The following is a 22468-nucleotide window of genomic DNA, read 5'->3' as shown; positions in this document are numbered from 1 at the left end:
TGAAAATCCTATCAGAAATTAGAAAAAAATTTAATAGAGAGAGGCACACAGACGAGAATCAAGATTTCTTATTTCTTTATGTTGCATTTCATTTTTTTTAACCTGAAAACACATCCGTGGCCTGCTTCTTTTATTCCTATTTTTCATGCCCAACTTTTTTTAAAAAAAAACCGACAACCATTCACTTAAGTGTGACACCCTGGCCAAGTATCATTTTGATGCATGTGGCCATTCTTTTTCTTTCTCTTTCCATTTTCCTTCTCTCTTTTTTTTTAATTGTTATTTAAAACCATTCCCCCTTCTGCTCCTCCCTGGCTCTGCAAATAAAGCCTTGATAGAAAATATGGTGGCGGCAGAAAACTACTCTGTTTGGGTGTCTTGGTGCTAGAGACTGGAGCACAGACGCCTCCATAAAGGAAAGGCTTGAATGTTTATGAGGGAAGATAGCGGTGGTGGGAAGAATGTTTAATTTAACCTGCAAACTTTACGAATCCCAGACCAATTCCCGAGTTTCAGCCCTCTTTCCTTCCCCCCAGACGATGGTTGTTAAAGGGAAGTAAGGAACTTGCCACCCATCCTCCCCGTCTTCCAATACGAGAAGTTGGAAATGCCTTGAATTTTAAGCTGCATTTCCCCCCTTCCCTGTTTCCCTCCCCCCTTTCTTTTTCTTTCTTTCTTCTCTCTTTTTTTTTCCTTTTTGTCTCTTTCCTCCCCTCCTCCCAACCCAGCACCACACAGCTGCCTGGAGAACTGGCCAGGTGCCAGGCACTGGCAGATGGCGCACGGCTATTATTCCTCCTCCTTCGCTGGAGTCCCAGTCCCAGCTCCTGCTATTTAATCAAATTATAGGAAAAGGCAATTTACTGGATTTCTTATTCTTTGCAGCGAGTTTTCATTCCCCCGCACTGCCTCCCTAAGTCTCTTCAGTGCTCTCCTTCTCTTCCCCCCCCAACTCCCCGCTTTGTTTCCTTCTCCCACCTCTTTAGTAGTATACATCTCCCCCTCTCTCTCCCCCCCTGAACACACACACACACACACACAAAACACACACACACACAGAGTGCAGAAGGTAAAGATTTGCAATTGTCAGGGAAGTTGGTTTTCTTGGATTCGATCCTTCTACCTTTGACACAGTAGGTTGGGCCTTCCCTAAGGAGGCCATCCAAGGGCCCATGAAGATGTACAGGCCCAACACGCAGGGGGGGGGGGAAATATCCTTTAAAAAATAATAATGATGATGATGATGATAACGCAGCCCAAACACACCGCCCCCGTGATATGCAAATGAAACAGAAATCCACCCCGTTGTTTTTAATGCCTGAGAATCTTTCGAGAGGGCCTAATTTTACAAGCAGTGCCTCATTCTGAAACTCCTCGGTCGGTATCAAAAGAGGGCATGACTGATGCTTTCCCCCCCCCCCCCCCCATTTTTCATTTCTTTGATTAGTCATATTTAAGCTGAGGATTTGGTCTCTGGGTTCCGGTGCCTTGGTTCAATCTTAAAAAGGCATAATTTTGGTATTATAGGTAGTAGTCCTCGACTTACGACCCAAATTTCCATGGGGAAGGCAGACATTTGCTAGGTGCGTTTTGCCCCATTTTGCGGCCATTTCTTGCCACGGTGGTTAAGTGAAAACGCTGCAGTTATTTAGTGACACGGTTATTAAGTGAATCAAGCTTCCTGCTCTTCGTATTTTGCTGGCCAGAAGGTCGCAAAAGGTGATCACATGACCTCAGGGACACTGCAACCGTCATAAATATCAGCCAGTTGCCAAGGGGCCGGTTTTTGAACCCGTGACCATGGGATTGCTGCAACGGTCGTAAGTGTGAAAAAAGGGTCATGTCCCTTTTTCAGTGCTGTTGTAATTTCAAATGGTCACTAAACGAATGGTTGTAAGTGGAGGACTACCTGTATACCTGATGTCATGGGTTTGTTTGGACAGGAGCACCCCACTGTCCTCCAATGTGCTGGTTGTTGTTAGTTGCGAAGTTGTGTCCCACCCATCGCAACCCCATGGACAACGTTCCTCTAGGCCAATGGGTCTCAACCTTCCTAATGCCGCGACCCTTTAATACAGTTCCTCGTGTTGTGGTGACCCCCAACCATAAAATTATTTTATGTTGTCTGTATTTTTCTGAAAATATGTGTTTTCTGATGGTCTTAGGCCAGGGGTGTCCAAACTTGAGAACTTTAAGACTTGTGGACTTCAACACCCAGAATTCCCCAGCCAGCATAGCTGGCTGGGGAATTCTGGGAGTTGAAGTCCACAAGTCTTAAAGTTCCCAAGTTTGGACACCCCTGTCTTAGGCGATCCTGTGAAAGGGTCATTCAACCCCCAAAGGGGTCCCGACCCACAGGTTGAGAACCACTGCTCTAGGCCTTCCTGTCCTCTACCATCCCTCGGAGTCCATTTAAGCTCACGCCGACTGCTTCGGTGACTCCATCCAGCCACCTCCTTCTCTGTCGTCCCCTTCTTCTTTTGCCCTCAATCTTCCCCAGCATTAGGCTCTTCTCAATGCTGGTTGAGGATGTTGTAAAAACAAGTCAGCATATCTGAAGAGGACCAGATATTGAGAGACCATCATCTTCTATAATGTGAACAATTCTCCATCCTTCTCCTCCAGATACATTGGAATTTTATTTATTTATCCCATTTCTGCACAGTCACCCAAGTGACTCCTGGTAGCTGGACATTAATCTCTCCACAGGAGGAGGGTGGTAAAAGCTTGCCCCCAGCTTAGCAGTCTTCCGATATCTCAGGGGTTGCCACAAAGAAGAGGGAGTCAAGCTATTCTCCAAAGCACCTGAGGGCAGGACAAGAAGCAACAGGTGGAAACTAATCAAGGAGAGAAGCAACCTAGAACTAAGGAGAAATTTCCTGAGAGTTAGAACAATTGATCAGTGGAACAGCTTGCCTCCAGAAGTTGTGAATGCCCCAACACTGGAAGTCTTTAAGAAGATGTTGGATAACCATTTGTCTGAAGTGATGTAGGATTTCCTGCCTAGGCAGGGGGTTGGACTAGAAGACCTCCAAGGTCCCACTCTGTTATTCTGCTATTCTAACCAAGATGTTCAGTTAACTGGTGAACTAGAGATACCCAAATAGTAATAGAAACGTGTGGCCAGTGGGCAGAAAGGACAGGAAGTGTCGTTCAACCTTAGCTGGAGGGTGGGGAGACACTCTAGGATTTAAAGCAGGGAGAGATCTTTCCCACTGCCCTAGAAATGCACAGACAGATGCAAAAACTCTTGTACAAAGCAGATGAGCCTTTTGCAATTAACATTCCAGCCCAAAGACCAGGTTTTTGCTCTACCTAGAAGCAATTCTGCAAGAAATTTCTGCTGGCAAGTTGCGTTGCCTGCTGCTCAGTCTCTTCCTCCTCCCCCCCCCCCCAAAAAAAATCTCTTGATGCTGAGTGTTTTTGACTGTGCCTCCCAGCCAACCCAAAGCCTTGCCTTTCACTTGCCATTTCAAGCACAGGCTTACTCTGTTCTGAGAAGACAATTTACAGTATTTGTTTTAACTGATGCGATTTTGAATCTTGCTTAACTGCTTGGCCATTTCATCCGGACAAGGATGTCTCTCCTGAATTTTCAAGGCTTTTTTTTTTTTTTTTAGCTGCCATCTTAAATCCCTTCGGGGGAAAGAAGGAATCAAGTAGGTACTCCTGCTAAGCTTGAGTATTGATGGTTACTACCCTGTTTCCCTGAAAATAAGACCTCCCCGGATAATAATCCCAATCGGGCTTTTGAGCACATGCGCTAAAATAAGTCCTCCCCCACAAAAAAGACCTTCCTGAAAATTTTGCAACACAGCAGCAGCCATGAGGGGACCACGTTCACCACCTCCTGCACCTCAAAAATGATAAGACTTCCCCGAAAATAAGGCCAAGCATGGTAGTTTCTCATAATGATGTGTGTTGGAGATCTTCAGAGGTCTAATTTTTTTCAAGGCACCTACACACACACACACACACCACAAAAAGCTTGCCTGCCTTTGTTGTTTCCAGAATCAGAACTAAAGCTAATCTAGCCTTTATTCCTGCTTCCAAAAAAACCCAACCCTTTGCCAGTTTTTGGAGTGAAGACCACAATTGCCAGTTGTTTGTGTGTAAACTCCCTATCCTTGACTTACAACCAACAGTTGGAACCAGAATTTCTATTGCTAAACAAGGCGGCTGTTAAATGAGTGATGCCCAATTTTTATGACCTTTTTGCCATGGTTGTTAAGCAAAGGACTGCAGTTATGTAAACACACGGTCATTAAGTAAATCCAGTTTTCCCATTGGAAGGACGCTGGCGGGGGGGGGGTCGCAAATGGTGATTACGTGCCCCCATTATTACATGCTGGTTGCCAAGTGCCTGAATTTCTATCACCCGAATCTGCTGCAATAGGTTTTTTTCAGCGCTGTTGTGCCTTCAATAGTCACTAAACAAAAGCTTGTAAGTTGAGGACTACCTGTAACCCCTCTAGTTTCTTTTTCTGCCTTGGCTGAGGTCTGCTCCAACCTGCACTGCCCAAAATTGACATCCTGAGTTCCTTCCATTTTGAATTGTTCAAAGCCAAAGCTGAAAATAGATTGAACCCAGCTAAACAAAGACTCATGCACGCACATCTCACACACACACACACACACACACCAAAAAACCCAGAGGGGGAAAAACAGCGCAAAGTTTTGACCTGCCTCTATTGCATCACTGGATCCTGCCCACTCACAGCCCTTGCCTTCCCAAAAAATGTTGATTGGCATCCAGCCATCAAAAACCACATCTCACACGGATCCTAGCCAGTTGTACTTTGTGTAGCACTATTCCTGCTCCTGCCCTGTCCTCTGAAAAGAGGAATTCCAGCGTTTACACCAAGAAAGTTAGACTTTGCCATTTGCCCCCCATATATTTGCCCGCCTTTGCAAATGAAACAGACATTTAAAATGTCTTCCTCTTTTTACCCTTCAGAGATTAATCGCTATAATTGTAGCTCAACATTGATAAAATCTCTCCCAAACGCATAGAGGCAGCAGCACCCAAAAAAAAAGGGGGGGAGACACCCTGTTACAGAGGTGTGCCACTCCTTAAACCATCCAGAACCAAGAGATTAAACAAAGAACATCATCTTGCAAAATTTTGATGTGGAGGGGAGATAACATTTGTTTTGACCTGATATCCAAGAAAGGTGCTGTGAGTTTTTTCCCCTTTGGCAGGAAGCTACAGAAATGTAGCTCCCCATCAGTTGGGAACTTGCAAGCCCTTCTCTATCCTTAAGGACTAGAAAGTTGAGCTATAAAACAGGAAACAGTGCTTCCCACTAATGGTTGGCGTCCTCAGCTTTGTCTTTAGGCACTTGTGTATTTTGGTAGTTAAAGCTGGATGGGAAGCTGTTCTTGGAACCGATACCCAACTTCCCCAAGGGCAATTACCTTGACGTAGTGGGAGGACTCGGGAGCGCTAATGAACCTCAGAACGGCGTTGATGGGAACCGCTGATAGAATCCAGAAGTTGTGAATGCCCCAACACTGGAAGTCTTTAAGAAGATGTTGGATAGCCATTTGTCTGAAACCGTATAGGGTTTCCTGCCCAGGCAGGGGGTTGGACTGGAAGACCTCCAAGGTCCCTCCCAACTCTGCTATTGTATTGTATTGTATTAATCACTCTTGCCAATTTGGTCCAAAAGAAAGAAGAGTTGAGAGATCATTGCTCAAACCTGATTGGATGAGGGCAACAGCGCTCTCAAAGATTTAGCCACACTCTGTTTGGGCCTTGCGTCAGCTATAATCCCAAGGTGGGGTTGGAAGAGTGGGGATAATCTTCAAAAGAAGTTTTGCTTCAGAAGGGGTGGGTTGTGATTGCCAAAATGTGGAACTGGAGAGACCTGTTAGGGCACGAGTGTCAAACTCGCTGTGTCCTGTTGCTGTTTCGTGACATTTTCCCCATTCGCAGAGCTGGGGTAGGCGTGGCCTGCGCGTGGCACACCTGGCCCTTGGGGCCACCAGTTTGATACCCCTGTGCTGTAGGGATTCTGCCTATAGAACAAGGGTATCCAACTTTGGCGGCTGTAAGACTGGTGGACTTCAACTCCCAGAATTCCTTAGCCGGTTCTGGGAGTTGAAGTCCACAGCTCTTAAAATTGCCAAGATTGGACATTCCAGCTGTAGAGGATAACATCCACCTTTCCTCAACTCCTGAGCCTTCATTCAAGGCTGGTTTTGGAGTTCCCTGATTTAAAATGTTGGGTGTGTGTGTGTGTGTCTTAATCTCCATGCCTTTATGTGGGATCCTGCGAAAACTTAGGGATTCAGTTTCCATGACAGCCATGAACCTATCCTAGGTAAAGTTTGGTCATACTTTGGATATTGTCTTCTCCTCAGAACAGTTGGTGTATAATCTAAATTTTGAGGACATTTCAGTGATTCTTTTGCAATGGTTGGATCCCTTCCATCCTCAACTCCAGAAGGATAGAAGGGCACATTAAACATGGGCTTGCTCCAGGAGGTGGGTAGGTTTGAGTAGATCCCCATAGGTGCTGGGGAGTTCCTAGCAATTTACAATACAATACAATACAATACAATAGTAGAGTTGGAAGGGACCTTGGAGGTCTTCTAGTCCAACCCCCTGCCTAGGCAGGAAACCCTATACCGTTCCAGACAAATGGCTATCCAACATCTTCTTAAAGACTTCCAGTGTTGGGGTATTCACAACTTCTGGAGGCAAGCTGTTCCACTGATTAATTGTTCTAACTGTCAGGAAGTTTCTCCTCAGTTCTAAGTTGCTTCTCTCCTTGATTAGTTTCCACCCATTGCTTCTTGTTCTGTCCTCAGGTGCCTTGGAGAATAGCTTGACTCCCTCTTCTTTGTGGCAACCCCTGAGATATTGGCTCACTGCTATCATGTCTCCCCTAGTCCTTCTTTTCATTAAACTAGACAGACCCAGTTCCTGCAACTGTTCTTCATATGTTTTAGTCTCCAGTCCCCTAATCATCTTTGTTGCTCTTCTCTGCATTCTTTCTAGAGTCTCCACATCTTTTTTACATCGTGGCGACCAGAACTGAATGCAGTATTCCAAGTGTGGCCTTACCAAGGCATTATAAAGTGGTATTAACACTTCATGTGATCTTGATTCTATCCCTCTGTTGATGCAGCCTAGAACTGTGTTGGCTTTTTTGGCAGCTGCTGCACACTGCTGGCTCCTATTTAAATGGTTGTCCACTAGGACTCCAAGATCCCTTTCACAGTTACTACTATTGAGCACGGTACCTCCTATACTGTACCTGTGCATTCCGTTTTTGTTGCCTAAATGTAGAACCTTACTCTTTGGGAGAGAGGTCTAAACACTTGCTCCAGCTCTGAAATATGGAAGTGACCACAGTGCTTTTAAGGTCTTCTGTTCCTTCTGGAGATGAATGAGCAAAAAGAGACATCAAGCACGGTTGGAGGAAAACCAGAAGGAAACATGTATGAACTCATACTTGAGTCTCTACTGTGGCATTAATGGTGGTGAAGCTTGTATGTCCCTGCTGTTGTTGGGTTGGTAGATTGTGCCCCACTAGCTTGTTGGGAGTAACCTGCGCTGTGTTGTGTAGCTAGAGTCAGCAAGATCTCTCAATAGGCCTTTGTGAAGTTTTATGGAAGGATTTTGCAGTGTTGTCCAAGCGTCAACTCAACATGGGTTGCATTGGTAGAGATGACTAAATTCTCATCGGAAAGCCCATCCTCATAAAAGCTAATATATTGCTTCCATTGGACTTTACTGAATAATTCACAGCTCCCTGTGTTTCCAGTAGTTTGCAAAGCAACCCCTCCACACACACACACACACACATATATGTACAGGAAGTCCTTGAGTTACGACCATTCATTTAGCAACTATTCAAAGTTACGACGACACTGGAAAAAAATGACTTACGAACATTTTTTCCCAAGCTCATTGCAGCGTCCCCAAGGTTGCACGATCAAAATCAGAGCCCTTGTCAGCTGGCGTGCATTTAGGATGGTTGCAGAGCCACCTTCTGACAAACCTGAGGAAGCCAGATTTGCATAAGGATCATTTATTTATTTATTTATTTAATTAAACTTATTAGTCGCCCCCTCTCCCCACAGGGACTTGGGGCGACGTACACAAGCAACAGTCAACACAGTGTCATACAGAGGAGGTAAAAAATAAATAAATAATTACAATACTGAAAAAGGTTAAAACCTCAATAACATTAATAGTTTAAAAACTAAAATTAACAATTAAAAATGACCTAGGGGTGGATAAGTTGTCGAGTTATGCCAGGCCGGCTAGCCGAAACAGGTGTTTCTAATGTTACTAATTTGACAACTGCAGAGCTTTAGCTAACAACTATGCCAAGAAAGGTCGTAAAATGGGACAAAACTCATTTGAGGACTCTCGCGCTTAGCAAGAGAAATTTTGCACTCTACTGTGGTTGTACGTCAAGGACCACCGATATTCTGCATTGAGTCAAGCTAGAGTCAAGCTGCATAATTCTCATTGCTTAATCCACAGGCAGTGTTTTACTCTGAGGGACTTCTGATGAATGAATGATCCATATGTTTGGGAGAGAGTATTTTCTTTTCAGTGGATCAGTTGATAACAGGGAACAGAGAGCAAATATCAACTTCTATGTTTACCAGGTTATCTGTCATCTTCTTAAGCCACCTTTCTCTACTGGGAATTCTCCTTGGTTTGTTGAGACTTCATGGCTGACGGATGGAGATGATGGGAAGCAAGAGTTCTAAAACACCTGCAGGAATGTTAATCTGTCAGGCTGGATCAAGGAGTTGGCTATAAATCTGCTAATCAGTCCTAACATGATTCCCTTTTTAATATGGTTTCACATGTAAAGAAGATAGAATATAGAATAACAGAGTTGGAAGGGACCTTGGAGGTCTTCTAGTCCAACCCCCTGCCTAGGCAGGAAACCCTATACCGTTTCAGACAAATGGCTATCTTCTTAAAGACTTCCAGTGTTGGGGCATTCACAACTTCTGGAGGAAAGCTGTTCCACTGATTAATTGTTCAAACTGTCAGGAAATTTCTCCTCAGTTCTAAGTTGCTTCTCTCCTTGATTAGTTTCCACCCATTGCTTCTTGTTCTACCCTCAGGTGCCTTGGAGAATAGTTTGACTCCCTCTTCTTTGTGGCAACCCCTGAGATATTGGAACACTGCTGTCATGTCTCCTCCAGTTCTTCTTTTCATTAAACTAGACAGACCCAGTTCCTGCAACCGTTCCTCATTTGTTTTAGTCTCCAGTCCCCTAATCATCATTATTGCTCTTCTCTGCACTCTTTCTAGAGTCTCGACATCTTTTTTACATCGTGGCAACCAAAACTGGATGCAGTATTCCAAGTGTGGCCTTACCCCAAGGCATTATAAAGTATTAACACTTCACGTGGTCTTGATTCTAGACCTCTTAGCATTTTTAAATGCGGTACTCATTTTGGGCATAGGGAAGGGATCTCTTGAATTTATAACCATCTCACTGTTCAACTTTCATGAAAAATAACAATCTAATATAAAGACTTTTAAAGCAGGGGTCTCCAACCTTAGCAACTTTAAGACTTGTGGACTTCAATTCCCAGAATTCCTCAGCCAGCAAAGCTGGCTTAAAGTTGCCAAGGTTGCCAAGTCTTAAAGTTGCCAAGGTTAGAGACCCCTGCTTTAAATCAAGGTTTCTCAACTTTTGCGACTTTGTGTGGCCCTCGACTCCCAGAATTCCCCAGCCAGCCACTGGAAACATAAGTTGGAAAAAGTTAAATTCTGCCTGTTTTCCCCCCCAGGTGTATCCACCCAACTCAGGTGATGAATACAGCAGGGACTCAGCCAACTACGCACCTTCCAAGCCTCCCAGCACCGTCTACCCTGGAGCCTTCTACATGCCAGGTAGGTAACCTAAAGAATTCAACTTTAATAGCTGTCCTTTAATTTACGCATGCTGGCCCGGGGAGGCGGGGAGTGCAGGGGTTGACCAATTCCCAGACTTCTCTGCAATGGCCATGCTGAACTGAGGAATTCTGGGATTTGCAATTGGTAGTTCTGGGGAGTGTTGGTTGGAAAAAGCTGGACTTGGAGAAAATGGGGTGGGGCAAAAAAAATTTCTTATATGTCATGAAGTCGTTGCCATTACAGGTAGTCCTCGGCTTGCGACCACAACTGAGTCCTGAATTTCCATTGCTAAGCTAGACAGTTGCTAAATGAGTTTGGCCTCTCTTTTACGATCTTTCTTACCACGGTTGTTAAGTGAACCACTGCAGTTGTCACTTTAGTGACATGATTGTTAAGTGAATCTGGCTTCCCCGTTGACTCTGCTTGTCAGAAGGTCACCGAAGGTGATCACATGAGCCTGTAACCGTCATAACTACATGCCAGTTGCCAAGCACCCAAATTTTGATCGTTTGACTACAAAGGTTACTGCAATGGGGTCATAAGTGTCAAAAAATAGTGATAAGTCACTTTTTTTCAGTGCCGTTTTGCTGCCGGTCACTAAAAGAATGGTTTGTAGAGATTCTAAAACATCCAGGTCATGATTGTCCCAAAGGTGCTTTTTTTCAGGAGGCAACTGGACTTTCTTGTTTTTTCTTTGAAGATGTTTCACTTCTCATCCAAGAGGGTTCTTCAGCTCTGACGGGACAGTGGGGAATGGAAGGATTTATATTCCTTCTTGTTATGAATTGTTCCTTGCAGAAAATGGCCAGCTGTGTGCAAGGAGTATAAATCTTTACATTCCCCACCATCCAGTCAGAGCTGAAGAAGCTTCTTGGAGGAGAAGCGAAACGTCTTCAAAGAAAAAAACAAGGAAGTCCAGTTGCCTCTTGGAAATGCACTTTCGGGATAAAAGAATGGTTATTAGCTGAGAACTGCTGTATATGCAATATCTCATAGTATTACAGATACCATACTTGAAAATGAATAATTAAAATGACCGCAGGCGAATTCTGAGAGTTTGCAGTCCAGCATGACTGAAGGGTTCCAGATTGGGGAAGTCTTATCTTAAGGGCTTCTGGTGGGGAAAAAGGATGTTGGACTGAAGCTTCAGCTGCCTAATCCTTAGCTGAACCCTCTTCAGCAATTCCTTTGGCTTCCTGGCGTTTAAAAAAACCTTATCTTGGGCTTTGAGATCTCTAGTGTCTGCCTATTCAAATGTAGATTTGCAGATTTCCAGTTATGAAACCTTCTCCTACTTGTGAAGCAGAGTGGGTAGCCGAGCTCTTCCACCCAATTGTTTCTGATCCTTCTCTTTCTGTCTTGCAGATGGGCTTCACAATTCGGCAGATCTGTGGAGTTCTTCCAGCAGCATGAGCCAGTCGAATTATGGGGCCATTTTGGGCGCTTCTTCCTCCCCGCTTCCCCAGTCTAGCAACTTCAGCAATCTTCACCAGCATGAACGCATGGTAATAAAACCAGGGGTGGGCTTCAAACATTTTAGCAAGGGGTTCTCTGCTGGGTGGGTGTGGCCATGGTGAGTGTGGCGTAGTCAGCCGCCTGCACCATAGGGGTGTGTGTTTATCCTCCCCTCACTCTGGAGGTTTTCTACAAGCTTCCGGGAGGGAGAAAACGGCCTCCCCATGCTCCAGATGCCCTCTGGAGGCCGGAAATGTGCCCGTTTCTGGCCTGCCCAAACTTCCGGTAGGCCCATTTTTCGCCCTCCCCAAGCCTCTGTGCGCACCCTGCACTTACCCTCATCCAAAATGGGCCGTTGGGAAGGGGTGGGTAGCACAGGGTGGGCAGGGCCAGCCAGGGGTGGGATTGGAGGGTTCTCTGAACTGCACGGAATTTAGCTAGAAATTCACCCGAACTCCTGCGAACTCCCAGCAGCCCACCCCTGTATAAAAACTCTGGTGTGCTTGTGAGTACGTGTAGAAATAGGAAGATTCTATACAGGTAGTCCTCGACTTAACAACCATTTGTTTAGTGCACGCATGCAGTAATCTCCCTGCTATTCCGTGTCAAATTCTACCTTGCATTGTTCGGTACCATGAATTCTTTATTTTGAGTCATCTTTAAATCAAGAAAACCATTGACTTTATCATCAGTTGTACTCTTGATTTTATATTTCTTCCCCTTGATAAAGTTGTAATATCTGACCATCGGTTATCCATCTATCCTTACCTATTATTTTCTGCCTGTAAAATGCTTCTTTGTTTTGAGAGCCCTAGCAGTGTTTTCAGGCACAGTCTGATTTGGTATCTATTCCTTATTCCTAAAATTGTCTCGCATAACAATTTTTGGAATCTACACTAACTTTGACTTCATTGCACAACAAGTGTCCATGCCACCCATATGTCAGGTAATGTTCTTCTAACTCTAAAAGTCTTTTATTTCTCACGTCCATCCATTCTTTCATCCAAACCTAACAATACATTGCAAATTAACAATTTCAACCCAAGTCCTCCTCTTTACATCTTGATAAAACCTTACATTTAACTCTTAGCTTTCTCCTTTGCCATGCAAACTTAAATGTATCTTTTGCCCATTGTTTAAATGATACGTCAGTTGTCAAAACAAGTATTGTGTGAAACAGAAACATCATTCTGGACAAGGCATTCATCTTTATCACAGAATTTTTTCCCCAATAGTGGCACATGTCATTTCTAACATCTTAGCTTGTCTTTGTAAATTTCATTCCACGTCTTCACACAATTGCTTTGAAATAACATATAATTCCTATTTGTCATAATGACACCCAAATATTTTACTACTTTCTCAATCTTTAAACCAGTTTTCTCTATCAGTTCTGTTCAATCCTGCATTTTCATATATATATTTTTATTTACATTTTCATCTTCTGGCTATTAAATCTTAAAATCTACTATCATAGTTGTGAGTTCCAGAATACTCCAGGCTTCTTCCTTCAGGGAGAAATGCTGTGTCATCCGGCATCAAGGGGAGCAAATGACTTCTGTACAAACAAAAACTTCATCTTGTTAGTCCCAAAGATGCTTTTTCCAAAACACAACTCAACTACTGGTTTTATTTTTTTTTCTTTGAAAACCTTTCGCTTCTCATCCAAGAAGCTTCTTCAGTTCTAACTGAACAAGTTAGAATTGAAAAAAATACCTTCCTGGATGAGAAGCGAAACGCTTTCAAGGAAAAAAACAAAACAAGGAAGTCTATTGCCTTTTGTAAAAAGCACTCGTGGGACAATCCTGACTGGGATGATTGAGAATCCCCATAGCGGGGGGTGGGGGTTGATCCCGGCATTACTGGCGGTTCGGTGTGCGCATAAAATTTGCCTGTACATGCTCGCTTCCCTTGCATGCACGCCAGACATGTGCTCCGTGCGCATTTGCACAAAACTAGGTCTGTGCATGTGCAAACTGTTAAAAAAATGCATTTGTACAATTACAATTGTTCTGCACATATCAAGATGGCGGCCCCGTAGGAGAACCGTTCCTGGGGCGTGGCAGGCCTGAGTCGCTGCCGGTTCTAGCAACCCCGGCCACCAAACCTCTACCGGTTCAGCCGAACCGGTCCGAACCGGTGGGAACACACCTCTGCCCCATAGGCATTCATCTTGTTAGGAGTTCAACTTCACAGTTTTATTTTCTTTTTTCAAAAATGGGGCTAAACTCTCCTAGCAGCTGCCTTGTTTAACAACCGAAGTGTTGGGCTCAGTTGTGGTCGTAAGTTGAGGACTGCCTGTGCTACTTTCCTGAGGTTCACGTTGAGAGAAGGAGGAGTCAATCCTGAAGCTTTTTATCGCCTAAAATTCTAAAGCGTGTTTGGAAGGCGAGATACACGTTGTGTATCCCGCTTCCTCCTTTTCTAAATCCCTTCCTTTGTTCCCTTGTAGAATTATCAGATGCATTCGGGCGAAGTCAACGGTGGGCTCCCATCCGTCCCTGGATTTTCTTCAGCCTCCACTCAGTATGGAGTGTCCAGCCATACTCCCCCGATTGGTGGGACAGAAAATGTCATGGGTAAGTGTTTGGTCTTATTTCTCCAAAGCCATGGAAACACATTTAACCGTATTTTTCAGAGTATAAGACGCACCACGATTTTGAAGAGGCAAATTAAAATTATTATTATTATTATTATTATTATTATTATTATTATTATTATTATTATTATTATTATTATTATTATTAATTATTATTGCATCAACAGAAGTGTATCACAGCAGCCAGTTGTTTCGCCGGATTTGGCATTAATTACTAGTCGGGTCCCACCCAGGGGCCTAGGACTATTATTATTATTATTATTATTATTATTATTATTATTATTATTAATTAAATTTCTAGACCGCCCCCTCTCCCTGGAAGGACTCGGGGCGGTGTACGGGAATAAATTTAAAAACATACAAACAATCATATACATAGCTAAAAATCAAATTAAACAACCCCTGTACAAATTTATAAAAATTAAAAACATTAAAAACAGACGCTAAAACCAATCCTAAAAAATTTAGAAATAAAACTGAGGTGGGAAAGATGGAATTAGGCCAAGCCGGCTAGCTGGAATAGGTAGGTTTTAAGTTTCTGACGGAAGGAGTGTTTACACTCTGCCGCCCTTCCAAAAATGGCCTGTTTTTCACCAATTTGGGGGGGGGGGCACGTTTTTTGTGAAAATGGGCCCGTTTTTTGTCAAAGAAAGAGCATGCATAGCCTTTAGGAGGCTTATAGAGTGCTGGGGGGGGGGGAATGGCCCCAGGAGCACTCTGGAAGCCTCCTAAAGGCAATGCACGGCCATTTTGGGGAAGGGGCGGGGTTTCAGGAGGCCAACAATGCTGTTTTCAGTGTATAAGACGCACCCAGATGTTCACCCTCTCTTTTGAGGGAAAAAGATGCGTCATATACTCTGAAAAATACGGTAAGCGTTTTTTTTTCCTTTCTTTTTCATTTTCATTTTTTTTTCCTGCCGTAGGAAATTATAAAGTTTGAGAATCCAAATTGGAGGGACTACATATTTTCAAGATCAAATAGCTTGCATAAAAACCCATTTCTCTGATTGAACTGAAGAGTTATTCATAAAATATTTCTTCATTCTGTTTAATTTTACGTCAGACAGAGAGAGAAGGGTTAAAATAGTAGCCGCAGCAAAGCAATGGAAACCAACATCTTGACTTTGTGAACATGTGGTCACAAAATTTAGGACTGAAAGCAGGAGTTCCAATAAGATTAAAATAACAGACTAACAGAATAACAGAGTTGGAAGGGACCTTGGAGGTCTTCTAATCTAACCCCTGCTCAGGCAGGAAACCCTATACACATTTCAGACAAGTGGTTGTCGGATGTCTTCTTAAAAACCTCCACAGCTTCTGGAGGCATGTCGTTCTATGCTTAATTGTTGTAACTGGAAGGGGAAATTTCTCCTTAATTCTAGGTTGGTCCTCTCCTTGATTAGTTTCCACCTGTTGCTTCTTGTTCTACCTTCAGGTGCTTTGGAGAATAGATTGACCCCCTCTTTCTTTGTGGCAACCCCTGAGATATTCGAATACTGTGAGACTGTTGAAGAAATTTCAAGCACTTGGGTGGATTTTAGAGTTGGAAGCATGCTATGGGGCACCCACGATGGTGGGAGGGAGAAGAATGGGGCAGAAATAACTCTGGACGTGTCTGCTTCCTAATCACCCACCCACATAACCTGCTTTGGGTGCCCTGCCACTCTTCTAATGCAAATTCCTCCCCTTCTCGTGTCTTCCTGGCACATGAAGGTTAATCCCTCAAGAGTGGCTTTGGGCCAGGGGAGCCCAGCAGACGGAAATAGATCTATTTAGCTTTAAGCCCCTGTCTGGGGGAACGTACTTAGTGATGTCTCCCCTTTTTGACAGCCAGACATAGAATCTTCATCCCTCACACGTTTATTACATATAGACTTGAAGACTTGTTCTTAATCCTCCTGACCTCCCCCTCACACGGCTGCTTGGGGAGGGGAGGAAAGAGACTAACTGCCACCTTGATTCATCTGTAAGATCCCTCAAAATGGTTGGAAGTGGAGGTGGCCTTGACTTGACTTACTTAAGGAAGTGCCCGTTTTTAATTTAATCAACCTCGGTCATAGAGGCCCGACAAATCCTAGAGGCACCCAAGTGGGACAAATGCAGCCGTCCCTGGGAGTTGCTGTTATAAACAAGGATTAGAAGGCGGGGCGGGGGGGATAATGCGGATCAGGGAAGACGAGACCGGGTGATTTCGATCCATTGGGAAAATGCTGGGGGCTGATGCTGAATCCAGCCTTCTAGTCACCTCATTCTCATGTGAACCTGTTACAAATCCTTTAGCGTTTTTAATTTAATAAAATGAACAAGTTAGTTTATGAACAATTAGTAAAAGTGGCAAGATGTGGGTTTGAGTCCCACCTTAACGCATGAAAGCTGGCTTGGGTAGCTTTGGGCAAGTCACTCTCTCTCAGCCCAACCAACTTCCACAGAGTGGTTCTTGTGGAGAAAATGGGGGGAAGGAAGGTTTATTGGGTACGTTTGATGCCTTGAGTTATTTGTAAACATAATAAACGCGGGATACAAATAAATAATTTCCCAGCAATTAAGGAATTAAATAAAGACCTGCCATCCCTTTGAAAGGGCCTCTAACTCCTTCTATAGATTTGGAGGAAGTGGTTGGTGGTGGAAAGTCACTGGGAGTTGACTGATCAGTTTCCCCAGGAAAGGATTTGGCCCTGAGTGTCCAGTCACCAAGAAATTAAAAGATGATTGCTCCTGGGGAGGAAGGCTATGGCAAATCTAGACAGCATACTAGAAAGCAGAGACATCACCCTGACAACAAAAGTGCGTATAGTCAAGGCTATGGTTTTCCCAGTTGCAATGTATGGCTGTGAAAGTTGGACCATAAGGAACGCTGAGCACCAAAGAATTGAGACCTTTGAACTCTGGTGCTGGAGAAGATTCCTGTGAGTCCCTTGGACTGCAAGGCGATCCATCCGGTCAGTCCTAAAGGAGATCAACCCTTTAGAAGGCCAGATCCTGAAGATGAAACTCAAAGACTTTGGCCACCTAATGAGAAGGAAGGACTCCCTTCCCTCCCTAATGCTGGGAACAATGGAGGGCAAAAGAAGGGGACAACAGAGAACGAGGTGGCTGGATGGAGTCCCCGAAGCAGTCGGCCTGAGCTTAAATAGACTCCGGGTGATGGTAGAGGACAGGAAGGCCTGGAGGAATGTTGTGATGGGTCAGACATGACTTCGCAACTAACAACAACAGTCACCAAACATCATCACTCCCCCCTTCATGGACACATCCTGCCCCCTTGTCACAAAATCTGAGTGGAAAGGGGCCAGTTAGAGCCTCCGATCCTGTTTCTGTAGAGCAAAGAGATGTTTTAGCCAAGGAACAGGAAAAAAAAACTACATCTCTCTCATGTTTTCCTAAGCATTTGCATTCATCCCAACCCCAAAGGCAGATGGGAGACGGACATTCTATGGATTTAATGTCGTAGCTGTTCCTTTGGGTACCATTGCTTTGTTCTGTTTGATTTATAATGGGTTCTATTTTAATGTGATTTTTCCCCCTCCTGTTACTAGTCACTTTGAGCCTGGCTTTTCAGTGCATTGTAACTGGATGAAATGAATAAAATGTGAATTCTCTGGGTTTGGCAAAGTGTTTCCATGTTCTAACACTTTGTCCCAAGTTTTGGATAACATGAGACATTTGAGTGTTCTTTCTTATATAAAAAAATGGGAACTTGAAACATGTTTTGGCTCTTAGCTTTATTTCCTATAGTCATAATGTTTGGGAGGTGGTAGTCACAGCTACATAACACCCAACCTATAAACAATTGGAATACAGTAATATTTTTTTTTAAGTTAAAATTCCCAGCAGGAGCAACAATGAAGCTAAAATGCATTTTTTTGTCTCCTACTTGAATAATAAAAGAGAATAACAGAGTTGGAAGGGACCTTGGAGGTCTTCTAGTCCAACCCCCTGCTCAGGCAGGAAACCCTACACCATTTCAGACAAATGTTGCCCAATTTGTTTTTAAAAACCTCCAGTGTTGAAGCTCCCACAATTTCTGGAGGCAAGCTGTTCCACTGATTAATTGTTTTTACTGGCAGGAAATTTCTCCCTGGTTGTAGATTGATTCTATCCTTGATACATTAAAAATAATTTATTTGGTATGTTTTTCTGTAAATTGGATGGTAAGTAGCACCTATCATGAATGGCCATGCCATGTACATCGGCATATCTCCAATAAAGAATGGGTGATCAAGGGGATGCTGCATGAAGAATACTCAATATGTTTCTAGTTTCAACAAAACAAACATATTCAAGAGGCTTTTACTGAGACTTTCCAGTGGGGGTGTTCCAAACTCAGAATTTCTTGTGGTTTGTTCATTCATATCCAGTTTCCCTGAAAATAAGTCCTCCTTGGATAATAAGCCCAATTGGGCTTTTGAGCGCATGCGATAAAATAAGCCCTCCCCAAAAATCTTGTAACACAGCAGCAGCCATGAGGTGACCACGCTCGCCTCCTCCTGCACCTCAAAAATAATAAGACCTCCCCGAAAATAAGACCACGTGCTTATTTCGGGGGGTCAAAAGAAAATAAGACCCCGTCTTCTTTTCGGGGAAACACAGGTATTTCAGAAATTCCTGAGCTTGATATTCCATTTGTTTATTCATTCTTTCTGATTTTAATCTTCTCTTCAGGTAATCGAGGAACCACCGCTGGCAGTTCCGGTGATGCACTTGGAAAAGCATTAGCTTCAGTAAGTCTCCTTTATGATTTCTCGTTCCAATAATCTTTGATTTTTATCTGCAGACGCTTTGTACGTTGTTTATGGAGGACTTCCAAAACTAGCACAAAGTAGATCTGTTGGAGCTACATCTGTAAGAACGCTGTGTTTATGATAGGCTGTCCTCAGCTCACAACCATATCTTTAGTGACTATTCAAGGTTACAACTGCACTGAAAAAAGTGACTTACGACCAGCGGTGGGTTTCACATTTTGTTACCACCGGTTTGTCCCACATGTGCCGGAACCACGCATGCACCCAGCCTCAAAAACGTGCCAAAATAGGATGGCATAGAGCCAGGCAGGTGGGCAAGCCGACCGATCCAAACTGGCTGAATACCACCTGCTTACGACCCACCCCGCACTTAACAAGTGTTTCAGCATCTCCAATAAGTCACGAGATCAGAATTTGGGCATTTGGGCAACGGGCATGTATTTACAATGATTGCCAAATCCAAGGGTTTTAAGTGATCCCCCATTTGCAACCTTCCCACCTGGCTCCCTACAAGCAAAATCCATTGGGGAAGCTGGATTCGCTTAATGACCCCATGATTCACTTAACAACTGCAGTGATTCGCTTAACAACCGGGTTAAAATTGAGCTTAACAACTCACTTAACAACCGACTTGTTTAACAGTGGAAATTCTGGTCCCAGTTGTGGCCAACCTCAAGCGAAAAAAGAAGACGAGGTTTTTCAGGAGTATTTTAAGCCTGATATATTTTCCCCGCCGTTCCTTCTCCCAAACTCTTTTCTTTTTTCTTTTCCTTCTTCCCCAGATCTACTCTCCAGATCATTCTAGCAATAACTTCTCTTCGAACCCATCCACTCCGGTGGGCTCCCCTCAGGGAATAACAGGTAAGCGGTAAACATTTTGCTTGTGGAAAAGCAGAATGAATCTAGAACCAGCAACAGTGTGTGGAAATCTCAGAGGAGATGCTGGGATTGGCATTTCACCGATGAGTTTTTCAAGATAATGATGGTTCTTATTCTGAACCTGATCCAGTTAGCCTGTGATCCAGTTTAGGGTAACATGCAGAATGCGGGGTACCCTTGCAAACAATTTAGGGCCTCCATCCTGGATTCAGCAAAATGAGGAAAGTATTCAGTTTTTGTAAGCTCGCCTCTTACAGGCTATTGAGAAAAGTCTTCACCAATGTTTTTCAAAGTTGGCCACCTGAAGATGTAAGGACTTCAGCTCCCAGAATTCCCCAGCCAGCATAACTGGCTAGGGAATTCTGGGATTTGAAGGCCACACATCTTCAGGCGGCTAAGTTTGAAAAACACTAGTATAGAGGTTCACTCAATCAAACTTGTACATCCACCAAAGTTGGTCGCCAGTGGAATTTTGTCTTTCCTCTTCTTTAAGACATGGTGAAAAATATGTTCCTTTAATTCTTTTGCATGTGAACAGAACTCTGATGAGATAGGGGAATAGTACAGATAAGTACTTGTGGGTTTAACTAATGCTCATAAGAAGGTTTTGCAGAAAGTGATTTAAAATTCTTGGTTTTGTAAAGTAAAGGAGTCCCTGTGGATTTTACTCCACTAGATGTTACTTACTCTAGGGAGGCGGTGCTCATATCTGTTTCAAGCTCATTGAGCCAGCACTGTCTGAAAAGATTGCTGCGGTCATCTAGTGGTGATGTCACAGAGCGCTGTCATCTTGGTTTTGTACCGGACTGAAAAGTGTGGTGTGGGAACACAGTTTTCAGTACTGCAAGGTTGCCTACTTCCAAAGACCTAAGGGGATGTGTAATAACTACAACAGAAGAATACAACGCAAGTGGATTTTGCTTAAGACTACTAGCTAAAGGCAACCCGCTTTGACCACAAAATGTCCTGTTAACCTGAGATTGAGACAGCCTTAGTCTGAGATTTATTAAAGCTTAGCTGCACAGTTATAGCTCCAGGGTAAATGTGTGAATCAACAGATCTGAAGTTTGTGGGTTGTTGGCTCCACCTGCTGTCACATGGAAGAACTGCATGCAAGTCGGGTTTCAAAAACAATCATTTTCACTAAGCCAGGGGTGTCCAAACTTGGGAACTTTAAGATTTGTGGACTTCAACTCCCAGAATTCCCCAGGCTGGGGAATTCTGGGAGTTGAAGTCCACAAGTCTTAAAGTTCCCAAGTTTGGACACCCCTGCACTAAGCAAAGGAGGCTGGTAAAAACTGACCTGTACTCCATCTTCTTCATCTTCTTCCCTGCCCAATTCATTTTGTCCTGACTTTTTTTATATATATATATGAAAAGAAGACTACAATTCAATTTTTATCTATCTTCTAGGTAGATGGGAAAAGCCATTATTAAAACGTGAAATGCATTTCCAAGATGTTGAAATGCTTCCTTGTGACATTTCTGTGACAGGGCGGGAAGCAAGCACATTTTGAATGGGAGGAAAAGTCTATGATGCCGGTTCTCCAGCTCAGCAACTTTTAAGATGTGTGGACTTCAGCTTCCAGAATTACCCAGTCAGCCTGCTGGTTGAGGAATTCTGGGAGTTGAAGTCCACACATTTTAAAGTTCCCGAGTTTTAATAAAATTGGCTGCAAGGAGCGATTGATCCTGATGGAGCTCCCGAAGTTCTATCTGGCTTGTGATGCGTCCTGGAAGTGTGGAATAATTCGTGCTCCCATAGTTTGTATGGTTTTTTTAAAAAAAATATTTTTATTTGGTAAATATTAAAAACATTGGACATAGTGCGACATTTCTGGCAGTCATTTCCATTGAGATTTTTGATCTTTCGGCGATAACGGTTTATATCCGTTACATAGGCATGTGTAGTCAGTCAAATTACCTACCCATTAATCCCTTTCATTATATAGTTACTACATACCCAATTCCTACCTATTGTACAATATGAATACCATATTTTCCAGTTCTTAACTTATCCGTGTTTTTCTGTCCCAACCTTTTTCCCTCGATTCTAACCATCTGTCCCAGATTTTGTGGTATTCCATCTCACTCTTGTCTTTGAGCTCCAAAGTCAGCCTGTCCATTTCTGTGCAGAGTTTGCTTGGTTGTTTGTTTACAATGCACTGATGATGTTGCTTAGTTGGGTAATGAAATGTCTGCTAAAACAGCCCAGCTCCGAGAGCAGCAAAAACGCCACAGTTCACCCGTGAGCTACTTCTATTATTCTGAAAGTATTTTGTGAAGAGAAAGGATGTCTATGCTGTCTTATCTATCTATCAGACATATTTGCTAATGGGGAAAGTGTCCCCTGTTGTCTTTCCTCTACTCAGGTTCTTCGCAGTGGCCCCGAACAAGTGGACAGGGTGCCTTATCTCCAAGCTACGAAGGCACCCTCCATACTTTGGTAAGTATCCCTCAACCTCATACTTGCCACTGGTTTTTCCAGTAAATAATTGCAGGTAGTCTCCTTTATTTACAACCATTCAAAGTTATGACAACACTGGAAAAGGCAGCCTATCATCGGACTTTGGGTGCTTGGCATCCAGCTTATCTTTTACAAAGGTTAGAGCATCCCTGGGGCGTGTGATCACCATTTGCAACCTTCCCAGCTGGCAGGTCAATGGGGAAGCTGTCAGGAAAGGTCACAAGTCATGATCATTTAACCATTTCTTTCTTTGTTTGTTTGCTTGTCAAACATGTACAAGATAGCAGATATGGGTATAAACATAAACATAAACGAAGCAAGTAAGTACAGATCAATGGGGACAGTAGGACAGGGACGGTAGGCACGCTGTGCGCTTACACCTGCCCCCTTTACGGACCTCTTAGGAAAAGGGTGTGGTCCACAGTAGACAGTTTGAGGTGGAA

At 43.6% G+C, this 22468-nt stretch overlaps 1 protein-coding gene across 7 annotated transcripts in view; it reads left to right on the top strand.

Annotated features, from left to right (window-relative positions):
* The window catches only part of TCF3 (transcription factor 3), a 129787-nt gene that overhangs the window by 88955 nt on the left and 18364 nt on the right, over window positions 1–22468 (top strand). For all 7 annotated transcript variants that reach the window (XM_081938419.1, XM_081938418.1, XM_081938416.1 and 4 more), the window contains 6 exons: window positions 9778–9880; window positions 11249–11388; window positions 13791–13917; window positions 18600–18658; window positions 19462–19540; window positions 21931–22004. In XM_081938419.1, coding sequence (XP_081794545.1) covers window positions 9778–9880; window positions 11249–11388; window positions 13791–13917; window positions 18600–18658; window positions 19462–19540; window positions 21931–22004 — 582 coding nt within the window. The remainder of the gene's footprint in view (window positions 1–9777; window positions 9881–11248; window positions 11389–13790; window positions 13918–18599; window positions 18659–19461; window positions 19541–21930; window positions 22005–22468) is intronic.

The sequence above is a fragment of the Natrix helvetica genome (genome assembly GCF_964273705.1).
Source record: "Natrix helvetica genome assembly, chromosome: 1".
NCBI classification, from domain to species: Eukaryota; Metazoa; Chordata; class Lepidosauria; order Squamata; family Natricidae; genus Natrix; species Natrix helvetica.
Note: the sequence above shows the minus strand (reverse complement) of the source record. Positions and strands in the feature narration are given on the sequence as shown.